Here is an 11950-nt window from a genome sequence, read left to right as displayed (position 1 = left end):
TACATGTCAAACATCATTTCATTCGTGAAAAAATACAAACAAATGATATTGAGCTTCTTTATTTGCCTACTTTAGAAATGGTTGCCAATATGTTGACTAAATCCTTAGGTAGCAAGAAGCATATGTTTATTTGTAATAAACTAAATTTAAGTTAAAAGAATTTTTTTTTTGCAGCCATTTTACTTAATATATTTTTTAATGAAGTTAAGTTTAAAAGTCTTTGTTTATGTTTATAAGACCTTTTATATTGAGGGAGGATGTTGTTATTTCAATATGTAATCTCAAAATAATATAAATAGTATTTATCGGGCTCAACGTTTTTTTTATTTCGTTACTGTAATATTTTACACATCTCGTGAGAGTCTCTATTTTTATCCTCTGGTTAGTGGCCTTCTACCAATAGTGTTTATTAAGCAAATATGTGTCGCCTTTAAAAAGTATATTTTGTTTAAAGTAGTAAAACTTTTTTATCTTGTCATTGCATTCTGAATCCTGCTGATCCTAACATATATGTGTAGTGACCAATTCAGCAATCTGTATGTGGTAGTACTCCTTACAAGCAGGCACATCGCACAACATCTTTGGAGACGCGTGCTGGGCCGCGAAGGTTAGCAAATCTTCCGGAACCATGGTCTACTGAGTATATAAGGGGCTGCGTCGCTGCTAGGAGGCCAATTCACAGTTAGGTTCGGTTCGGAATATTGGCGCGATACTTAATCGAATATAAATAAGGTGTAAATAAATATTTTTAGTAGTTCTTAACCGATCGTGTTAAGTGTGTTTAAATAAATCAGTTCACTATTTTTGTGATTAATATCTTTGTTCGATACTTTTTTGTTTTTTAGCCACATTTTCTTAATATCGTTTCTTCGTAATGTTAAACTAGATTGATTGAATTTAAATTAAGACTTGTCACTAATTTTTTTATTGTTTTGTAAGAAATAAAAACAAAGGAATCTTATATACAGTGACCGCCTAAAGTTCCGCATAAATTCGATGAAAATTAGAGACATGATTTTTTGAGAAAACGCTTGGACCCGTCGATTTTTATTTTAAGTTGCGCATTATTTCACAAAAATTTTGTATACAGGGTGGAACAAAAAAAAGATATGACGTCATCGGTCATTTTTTTAAATGGAATGCTATTTTTTATACCATTTATGAAATATAGACGAAATTCCAAGCAAGTTTCGTATAATACATCCTTATCTCAAAACTCAACTATTTCAGAAATATTTACATTTAACCAACAAGAAAGCAGGTAAGTATGTCTATATACAAATTAAGATGAAATGGAGGATAAAATGTTATAAACGGTGAAAACTCTTTTAATGTATCAAGTGTTCAAACTAATCCCCATTTACTTCTTGGCAGAAAGCAAGACGGTTTACAAACTCATGTAAAATACTATCAATTATTTCGGGTGATATTCGTCTAATATCATATATAATTCTATTTTTCAAATCTTCTACGTTGTTTGGCTTCTCAATATAAACTTTACTTTTCAGGTACCCCTATAGAAAATAGTCGCAGGGATTTAAGTCTGGTGACCTAGCCGGCCACTCTATTGGCCCTCTTCGTCCTATCCATCTTCCTGGGAACACTGTCTGTCACTTGTTCGTCTGGGTATAGGGCAGCCAAAGCAGGGATAAGATCTTCTTGAAGAAAATTCAAATAGCGTTGTCCTGTTAAGTTTTCTTCGAAAAAGAATGGCCCTATTACTTTATAAAGTAATAGGGCCAAAAAAAAAGTAAATTTTTTTTTTTGGCCCTTTTTTTTGGCCCTATTATTCCACTATACCCGGGTATCGTGGAATATATTCCACGATACCCGCCGAAACATTAATAGATTTACGGTACTGTGTATGAGCCTCAGTTGCCCAGTGTGGATTTGACACTGACCAGTACCGACAATTTTGCCGATTTACGACACCGTTTAAACAAAAAGTTGCTTCATCCGAAAACAAAACTCGTAACACAAACTGACGGTTATTATTGCAAATGTTCATCATTTGCTCTCAAAATTTGTTTCTTCGATCAGGATCGTCCTCATTTAATTCGTGTATTAGTCTAATTTTATAAGGGTAGTATTTATTTGCTTTTAAGATGCGTCTTACCGACCTTCCGGCTATATTGAAACTGAAATTTGTGAAGTTGTTTGGATTTTCTTCGATGGAGAGCAAAACGTTTAATTTTGTTTCTTCAGAAATTTTTGGACGACCTGATCTTGGCAAATCCCTAACATGACCTGAAGTTATGAATTTGTGCTCTATTCTACTAACTGTTGACTGAGAAATAGGATGGTTTGGGTATTTGGCATTAAACACTTCACTTACTTCTTTTTGCGTGCGCACTCGATCCCCGTACCCTAGCATGATCAAAATTTCAATTCGTTGGGTTTCCGTTAAATTAGCCATAATTTATTCTGATAAAAACTATTAATTTTCGAACTGACAGTGACATTCGAAAATGGAGATTCTTTACAAGTGCAACCATGGAAATAGAAACAATTGGCAGTGTTTATAACATTATTTTTATCCTCGATTTTACCTTAATTTGTAAATAGACGTACTTATTTGTTTTCTTGTTATTTAAACGTAAATATTTCGGAAACAGTTGGTTTTGAGATAAGGTGTGTTATACGAAACTTGCTTGGAATTTCGCCTATATTTCATAAATGCAATAAAAAATATAGCATTCCGTTTAAAAAAATGACCGATGACGTCATATCTTTTTTTTTGTTCCACCCTGTATACAAAAATTTATGCGAAATATTGCATAACTTAAAACAAAAATCGACGGGTCCGAGCGTTTTCTTTACTTTAGGCGGTCACTGTATAAATATTTAAGGTGCTAAATATTAACTTAATAGACGGAAATAAACTGCTATTTATTTTTATGAATATTATGAATTTTATAAATATCGGTAATATATTTTTTCTTTTCACGATTATACAAAGTATTTTAAAATAGGTCTTATCGGAAAACTCCATATGACGGGTGGCAGAAGTTAAGGTGGTATCTTTTGTCACGTATTTTCTGATTTGGGTTTCTTCAGGGCAACAAGAAAAGCAAAGGAATGAGGGAGGAAAAAATCATAAGGTGTCATACCCACGTGCGAACAATTGGGTAAGCAGTTCTTGTACCTCCGGTTTTGGGGAAAAAATACCGCATCTACAGCAAGGAAGGACGGACTACCTGTGTGATACAACCTTAACCCGAGCCAATATAGCTTCAAAGAAAGAATGCTAGCACGAATAATTAAATGTTAACTTTGTTTTCAAGTTACCCTGCAATACATATTTATTGCAAATCCCAATAATATATTTTGGTCTTTATCTTAAATGAAGCGGCACAAATTTGACCTTTCGTTGGCCTTTCTATATCTATGGAAACTATTTAAGCTGTTTATTTATTATTTTGGTTATTTAATAAACGAAAATGCTTCAAATATGAATTAAGACCCATTATCCAACGATTATATCTAATTTTCTCGCGTGTTTTGCTCAACTAAAAGATGATTAATAAGTTCAATTTAAACGCAACTGTAATAATTACAGCGGCTAAGTTGACAGCTTTTGTGCAGGAAACCATTAGTTTTCTTTCTTGTCTGGAAAAACTATTTAGTATTTACTACAGTTGAGCACATACCTTCCGAGAACGAAGTACAAATAAAGTTAAAGTTATCAGAAATTGAAAAGTTTTTATCGTTGCAAATATTAAACATGTATGGAATGTTACTGGAATCGATTCAGTATTACATACAAGTAATTATTATATATTAGTACAAAATCGTATTTACATTTTAACGACTTTCGCAGAAAACTTCTATTTCTATAAATTGGTTAAATATAAATTAATTTAATATTAAAATGCAATGTCTAACATTTAATTATATTTTTACCAAGGCCACTAGTTTAAACTAAAAAGTAACTTTTAGCTTCAATATGGAGAAGATATTTGGAACGAAGTTTTAAGGATAGCAAATTGCAAGCATACCGTATTTAACACTCATCAGATCTATCCAGATAATTTAGCTCTCCAACTGGGAGAAGCATGTGCCCAGATTACTGGAGGAAGTTATGAACACTTTATTAGCTTTTTTGGAAAATGTTTCATACGATACTCTTCTAAATTCGGGTGATTATATTTAAAGCATATTAAACTTAAATTAAGTAACGTGTTAATATTCCACTTTGTCTCCTAAAGATTTTTATTTCTAGGTATGATGCAACTATAAAGGCTACCGGTCGGTATTTTATTGAGTTTCTTGAAAGCGTTGATAATATTCATCATCAGTTTTCATTTACGTATCCAAAAATGAAGAGCCCATCGATGTATCTAACTGAAGTCGATGAAAATGGCTGCGTTTTAGTCTATAGAAGTAGCCGACCTGGGTTTAGTTCTTATATTACTGGTATGGGATTTTATCATTTACTCTTTAATGAAATAAATACTAAATTAAATATTGAAGTCCTTGTTTCATGGATACGAAAATATTAAAAAATTACAATTTTGCCATTGCCTGCAAGCTTCATTTTATACTCAGAATTTGAAATGTTAAAAGCCATTAGACTTAGATAAATGTATTAAATCATATGTAAACTCAATGCCTACGTTCTTTCACAATCATAACACAAATAACATAGTCAAAAGGTTTTGTTTACTATTAAAAAATATATCTGAATGTATAAATAATTATTTTTATGTATTAAAATGCAATAATATTTAGGTATATTAAAGCAATGCGCCGAGGATTTTTTTCATTTGAACTTAAAAATTAAAATCTTGGGGGAAGCGAGTTCAGCAAGTGGATCTAAAAAACAAATTCTCGTAAATTTTAGGCTTGATTTTGATAATAAGGCTTATGTAAGTATAATATCTTTAGAACTGATAACCAACTATAATTTATAAACAACTAATAATATAATATTGTATTAAAAACAACTTTAGACGCTTAAAAAATTGTGCAGACTTATAAAAAAGTAATTTTTGAAATAACTAACGTATTTGCACTCTTTTTATGTAGATCCTTCACAAGAAAAAGAAAGAAAATGGCATGCGCTTTGCAAAACTATCTCCATTTTCTGTAGATTTGTTTATATCACTTTTTCCATTTGCTGTATTAATTGATAGTAAGCTCTTCGTTATTGCCGTTGGCGAGAATTATGGTAAAATCTGGAATCCAGAAGAACTTTGCATTAATAAACATGTCGCCAAATATTTTAGATTGCAGAGACCTAAAGGTATTGCCCTTACTTGGAAAAACGTAAGCAAATTAAAGAGATTTATAAAATCTAGTTAACTGTTAACGATAAAAAACAGCTAATAAAATAATTATATTTTTGTTAGATTAAAAATCTTCAGTCGGTAATATTTGAAATGGAATGTAATCGGGGTTATGGTAATTTTGATAATGTAAAAGCTGATGAGTCCAGAGATGCTGAAGGGCCAGAGATTCCGAAGGAACCTAAAAATAATTTATTGCTTAAGGGACAGATGAAGTACATTCATGATATCAATAGTATTATTTTTCTTTGTAGTCCAATGTAATTAAATATTTTTATTTTAGGTAAATAGAATTTTCCATACATTAATTTCCTTTTAGAATCAATGATATTGGAGAATTAACTGGCCAGTCTCTTTTTCTTAATGATTTAAACTTTCATGGATTAAGCCGTGAAATGGTTTTGGCAGGTTGGCAGCATAATTCAAAGTAAGTAAAATAGTACAAATAAAAATATACTATTGAACAAAATGTAAAGAAATTTTAAAAAAATATGTAATTAATATAAAAATAAATATCACTAGAATATATTTTACCTAATTTAGGCTTCAAACGATGTTTGATAAAGCAGAGCAAAATTCAGAAGAGTTAGAACAAAGCTACGCTCTACTCGATCAATGGAAACGACGAGGGGATGAATTGCTATATTCAATGATTCCTAAACCAATTGCTGATAGATTAGGAAAAGGAACATCTGCTTTAGATACTTGTGAGGTAAAAAAAAAATAGTTTATATTTTCTTTTTTTTAACATAAAATGTTTGCAGTCATTCGGTTCGGTAACCATACTTTTTTGTGAATTGGTAGGCCTGCAGGCTAAAACAGTAAAAGAAACTATGGAAGTTGTTGCTACTATGAACCAGGTTTTTTCGGCCTTTGATCAACTAATGGATAGATTTAATGTCTACAAGGTAAGTAAAAGGGTTTTGAGCGTTCTAATAATGTAGAACAATTGTACACATACGAGTGCATTTTTGTCTACCTTTTCCATTCCAATATTCAATCCCAGAACCTTGTACGGTCTTTAAATATAGTAATAGGTCTGGAAATCTAGTGTACTTGTAATGAGAAATTCAATAGAAGGAACACACCCCGCGTCATTCCAGCTCCATCTACTTTTGTAGACTCTTTACATACCTATCTATACAAAAAATAAAAAAGTAAGCTTCAATAATTTTGTAATATCAGATGTACATGTATTTTATAGGTAGAAACTGTTGGACAAATTTATATGGCTGCTTGCGGTGCACCTGAAAGAACTGATAAACATGCAGAAATAATGGCAAATATTGCGTTAAGTATGCTCAAAGCTGCAGCTGATCTGTCAGTTGAAAATAAAATAGGTATAATATAATATCTATACTATGCCTTAGTATGTATTAATATTTTAGGTATACATTCTGGTCCTGCTGTTGCTGGAGTTGTAGGTATTAAAGTACCAAGATACTGTTTCTTTGGAGACACTGTTAATACAGCATCGAGAATGCAATCAAGTAGTGAGGTATTAATTTTATAACTTAATATCATTCTATAGACTCGTTCCATTATTAAATAAAATAATTTTATTAACACCCGAAATGTAAAACGATATAGCTAATATATAAAAATGTCAATTTTTCCTATCGATTTGTGGATAACATGTTTTTTTTGTAAGTAGAGGTCTATTCTTGAAGTAAAGTGGCTATAATATAGCAGGTTTGGAAGGGCGGGAAGACTTTTCTCCACAAATGAAATTGATGAATAAGAATTATGCATTTCGATGAGGTCACTCATCATCATCAGACTCTTACAGTACATAGCTGTCGTGTTTACTTGAGTAAACACCAAGTCTTCCCGCTCTTCCCAAGCCGCTATACTAATATGTTTTTGTCAATATGAACAATGAATATTGCACAAAGACGTTTTTGTTGCTATACCGAATTTCAAATAGGTAGAGAGTAATGTAAATTGCCGAGAGTTTTGTGGTTTATTTAGGCGTAAGTAGACTTAGTGTCTAGTTATTGAACAAAAAGAAAGAAAATGTGGGGTTCGAACGCTATAAGAAGAGTACAGGTGTAAAAAGTAAAGGTAATGAAAAGAAGTTCGATTAATACATCTATTACTCGTACTCCTGCCTTGGCAGGTAATGAAAAAGTTATTGTTTTAAAAGTATATAATTATTAAAAATGTGACACCCTGATTTTGCTGTAGATGACACTAAACGGGTAGTTAAAAAAAGTTCATTCTTTTCATTTCAAAAAAGATATACCAATTTTGGACAAAATTTTAATGGAGCTTGGCCGAGATGCTAGTATTGTTTTGATGAACTCTTATGGATCACTTTAAAAGATATGGATTTTGCATGAAAAGAGCATAATCGCAAATCAATTTGACTGGAAAGCGATTTAATCGTTTTCTGGAGAAGAAAACTTCTAAGAGCCAACAAGCGGTACCGCAGGAAGCAAAAGACTTTTTTTATTTTGATGAAATTTGGCTTAAAGAAGGATATATTATTAAAAAAATACGGCAAGATATAAACTTAGCCAGTGTCAGTGCCCGGCCCACACATGAAAGATTTGTCAATGTGCATTAAAGTGTCATTAAAGTAAAGAGATGGTTTCGTAAAAGAAGGTTTGCTGATTTCAACTCGTGCAGGAGATAATCTCCTATCCCCACGAGGATATCAATGCAGATGTTTTCAAGGATAATTTTGAAGAAATAATGAAATTTCTTGCAGCTGATTCGGTGCTGGACTTGGACAACGCTGGCTACCATTGATGACGCATAGAGAAATCCGATTGCATCCTGGAGAAAACAAGAAATTTAGAATTGGATAACTGACAAAAATATTAAGTTTGAACCCAACATGATAACCTTAAAATATTATTTGACCAAGCCATAAGAAAGTAACTCTAGTTAAAACTGGCAGAAAGCAGCCGAGTATGTCATTAAAGAGGTGAAAATGTGGGATCTGGATAATCTGATTCATGAGTCAGTTGACCCTTTATTTATTGTTTGACGGAGTGATGACAGCTCTTCATCAGATAACGAAGACTATATTTTTTTTTAAATTTGATTATGTATTATTTATATTTAACATTTATATTATTTCTTAAAAATAATTATGTAATTTTGTTAATGTTTATTTAAATCAGGTGACAAAAAATACAATGTTATATGACTAAAAACATAATTTGTATGATTATTTATATTTTTTTTCAACTATTAATAAAGGTATAATACCTGGTTTAATTTAAATTATAGTACCTTGTCGACACTACTTTGTCGTACCATTTTCAGTATTTATCTGATGGATAACAATAGAAAAAGCTAATAAACCGTAGCATTCCGTAAAAAGAATTAATTTTGCAATGCATACTTAATAAGGCATTGCATACTACCATAACTCCAAAAGTTACGATGTTAAAAAAATTATTATATACAAAATACCTATTCTTTCATTTATGAAATCATATAAGTCTAGGTATATTATCTCAAAATGCTTTATTTATTTTTAGGCAGGAAAAATACAAATATCGCTCGATTGTAAGAAACTATTACCTGAAAATCGGTTTAATATCCAAAGCAGAGGATATATCCAAGTCAAAGGAAAAGGAGATATGCTAACTTATTGGCTGTTAGAAACATGATTTGTTGATTTAATTTAGTACACTTATATATCTATAATTTAGTATCGAGTAACAAAACATTTCATTTAGTGTACATGTTTTTTAGCTTAGATAGATTTGTTATGTTAAATATTCATGCATCTCACCGTCAAATAAATAAAACACGTAACAATTAATATACTCTAATCGCTTTTTGTTCTTGGAATCACGTTGCCTAGGAATTAAGGAAAAGAAAATTCTACACATACCTAATCAATATTATCCAGAGCTACTTGTTAGTGCGATATATCTAATATAAACTCTCCGCAGGAATACCACAGGGTTCGGTACTCGGTCCGACCCTGTGGAATTTGGAGCAACACCAAAAACAGTCGCTTTTGCGGATGATCTCTTCATTATAGTCAGCGCAAAAACAAAGAGCGAGAAACGAGATGAAATCGGCTTCAAGATGGGAGATTCTAGAATACACCCAACGCCACATCTAAATTATTTAGAGGTAAGGATTGGCCAAAACCTCTGCTTTGGACCGCATAGTGTAATGGCCTGCAAAACGGCGAATATGAGTTACAGGACCCAGTTAAAGAAATACCATGATATGATGCAGAGTACGCAAAGAAGCTCGCTGTTAGGGGTAGCGTGCGAGTTATAGGACAACAACCAGCATTTGCTTTTTAAAAGAAACAAATTTATTGAGAACAGGGACTAACTAACTTACAACTAACTTGATTGATAGATAATGACTACATCGATTACTATAATAATTATTATTGCTCTTGTCTATTATATTATATTTATAGGTTCTAAAAATGATGACAATACAAACTAAGCTATTTCTAAATAAAGTATGCGGGGTCGGCATAAGGTGGCGGGTTGGTACCCGTAACTCCTCCCTCCTAAGAAATGAGCCCAGGGGTGAATTATATGACAATATGGCTCGGATTCTGTAGGGTTTCTTCGTCGTCACTGGTCGTGGTGGTGGTTTGGTTGGGATGTTTTCTTTTGGTCTGGATTAATTTTCTTGTCTTTCTTAGCAACAGGAAGGCGGCTACAGAATACGCTAACATTTGTTATATCCTTGGCTGGTTTCTTCCATTTTCTTGGCTTGGATGTCCATCATGGTTTGAATGTTTTTAAGTTCATCGAAGTTTAAGCTATTGAGTTCAAAGGGCTGTAAATCAATAGCATTAGGGCGAACATTTAAGTCTAAGGTCAGCTTGGGTAATTCAATGTTGTGAAAATGGGTGTTTGTATCGTGGAAACTTCTAATCTGGAAGTCCTGAATTTGTATGGTGCAGCTCGAATTTAAATCAAGGATAAGGGTGCCTTGGATTGGGATATTTTCTTTATTATGGCCAGATTGTTGGACAGCTACGGTTTTTTTGGGTGAAACAATTATCCATTTTTCTTGTTCCAGCTTCTGGATTTTCAAAGACTTGACCTCGGTTTGAATGGCTCGACAATTTGAGGGATGTTTTGAATACAACATCATTTGTACTTTACATGGCGGATCCTCGGATACGCTCAGAGGACTGTTTTCTTTGCAGAGGTAGATTTCTGTAGCTACCTCTTGACATCTGGCATTGAACAGTTCATATGAGTGTTCATTTAGGATAAGGTATTGACTTTGAGGGATAATTATTTGGTAAATGGAATTTAAGGGTACGGGCAAAGGGTAGAGGTGATATAGTACATAATTTTCAAGTTGAACTATAGGTACCTCTATTATAAAAAATATTTTGTTTTCCTTTGTATGACCCTTAATTTCGACAATTTTTTCGAATAGTAAAATGTTCTCTAAAGTTGCCGCAAATGGTAACTTAGTTCGACTTAAGTTAGGGCCAATTAATATTATCTCATTTATAAGTTCTTTTGGATCGATTATTGAGCTGTGAAATATATTTAATTTCGAGAATGTAATCGCTATTTCGATGTTATCCAAGATATCGTATATATTTTGATACGCATTTATCACTTGAGAGACAAGTATTTCACTTAAAAAGAAAGAGTATGCATTTGTATTATTCAAATTCATTTCTTTAACCACCAATTCTAGTTTTTTATACGATTTTCTAAAATACGTTGATTATGTGACAAATTTTTGCTTATGCTTTCTAAATGTTCGACAAATTTTTTAGATACAGTTATTTGCTCTTTTATAAACGTTTTTTGCGAATTTTGGTTATTAGAGATTTCCAAAACAGCTTTGTCATATATTTCAGCATCTTCTTGTGCGAGATTACCAGTTATGGATTTTATAATGGAACCTAAACCGTTAATAAGTCCACGTTTGTTTCGGTTGTTAAATAAGGGATTTAGTTGTTCAATTTGTAAGTTTACTTTAGCACTTAACGAATTGACAAGATTATAGGAGTTTAAAAAGGAGTTATTGTCAAAGAATTTATGAATTGATTCTTTTAGTTTTATGAAAGTCTGTTCTAGGTATTTGGTTTCTTGTATTATGTAACTTACGTCAAAAATGTGTACAAAAGACCAACAGTCTGCTGTGTTTTGGGCATTGCCGAGTTTAAGTGGTAGTAGTCCAGGGTTCTGGTTGTGGTTATAAAATTGGGGAAAAGTTCTCTTCCAACGAGGGTGAGGCTTCTGTAACAACAGGGGGTTTTCCTAATTCTCTAACGTGAATTGTTGTTACCTTTTTAAATTGTTTATTTTTTACTTTAACTTTATTATGTTGTAGTAGTTGTAGTATTTCGTAGGGGCCTTTTTGTTAAACTTATTGTCTTTTTTGTTTCTAGCATTGTTAACTATATAAACAGTGTTCAGTAATGGCATTAGCATTACTTGCAGTAATTATTTAAATACTTATATTAATCTCACTTCTCTAAGTAAATTCTAAATGACCCCTATATCTAAAAATATGTCTGCTCGCTAACACCAAAATTCCTCATTCCCCTCCTAAAAATGAACGAGGAACCAGACGTGAGAGGAGTGGACAAGCACTTAAAAGGGAACCATTTTCATGTATTCGAAGCATTTGAATGTATACTTCACGAGTACTCAAATTAAGTAACTAATCCCGTAAAACCTTGCCGATTATCG

The 11950-nt window shown here is 32.2% G+C and overlaps 1 protein-coding gene across 1 annotated transcript; it reads left to right on the top strand.

Moving 5' to 3' along the window:
- Positions 1-3724: 3724 nt before the first annotated feature.
- On the top strand, positions 3725-8914 carry LOC126749168 (soluble guanylate cyclase 89Da-like). Its single transcript, XM_050458850.1, has 12 exons — positions 3725-3766; positions 3940-4139; positions 4223-4416; positions 4732-4868; positions 5029-5268; positions 5352-5548; positions 5608-5715; positions 5832-6000; positions 6053-6196; positions 6493-6628; positions 6677-6786; positions 8783-8914. Exons 1-12 carry the CDS (start codon positions 3725-3727, stop codon positions 8912-8914), a joined length of 1809 nt encoding a protein of 602 aa, XP_050314807.1.
- The last annotated feature ends 3036 nt before the right edge of the window (positions 8915-11950 follow it).

Source organism: Anthonomus grandis, chromosome 22 (assembly GCF_022605725.1).
Source record: "Anthonomus grandis grandis chromosome 22, icAntGran1.3, whole genome shotgun sequence".
NCBI lineage: Eukaryota > Metazoa > Arthropoda > Insecta > Coleoptera > Curculionidae > Anthonomus > Anthonomus grandis.
Note: the sequence above shows the minus strand (reverse complement) of the source record. Positions and strands in the feature narration are given on the sequence as shown.

Coding starts and splice junctions, on each gene's coding strand:
- LOC126749168 (XM_050458850.1), top strand. CDS start 3,725: ATGTATGGAATGTTACTGGAATCGATTCAGTATTACATACAA. Junction 4,140..4,222: donor CGATACTCTTCTAAATTCGG/GTGATTATATTT, acceptor TTTTATTTCTAG/GTATGATGCAACTATAAAGG. Junction 5,549..5,607: donor ATTTTTCTTTGTAGTCCAAT/GTAATTAAATAT, acceptor ATTTCCTTTTAG/AATCAATGATATTGGAGAAT.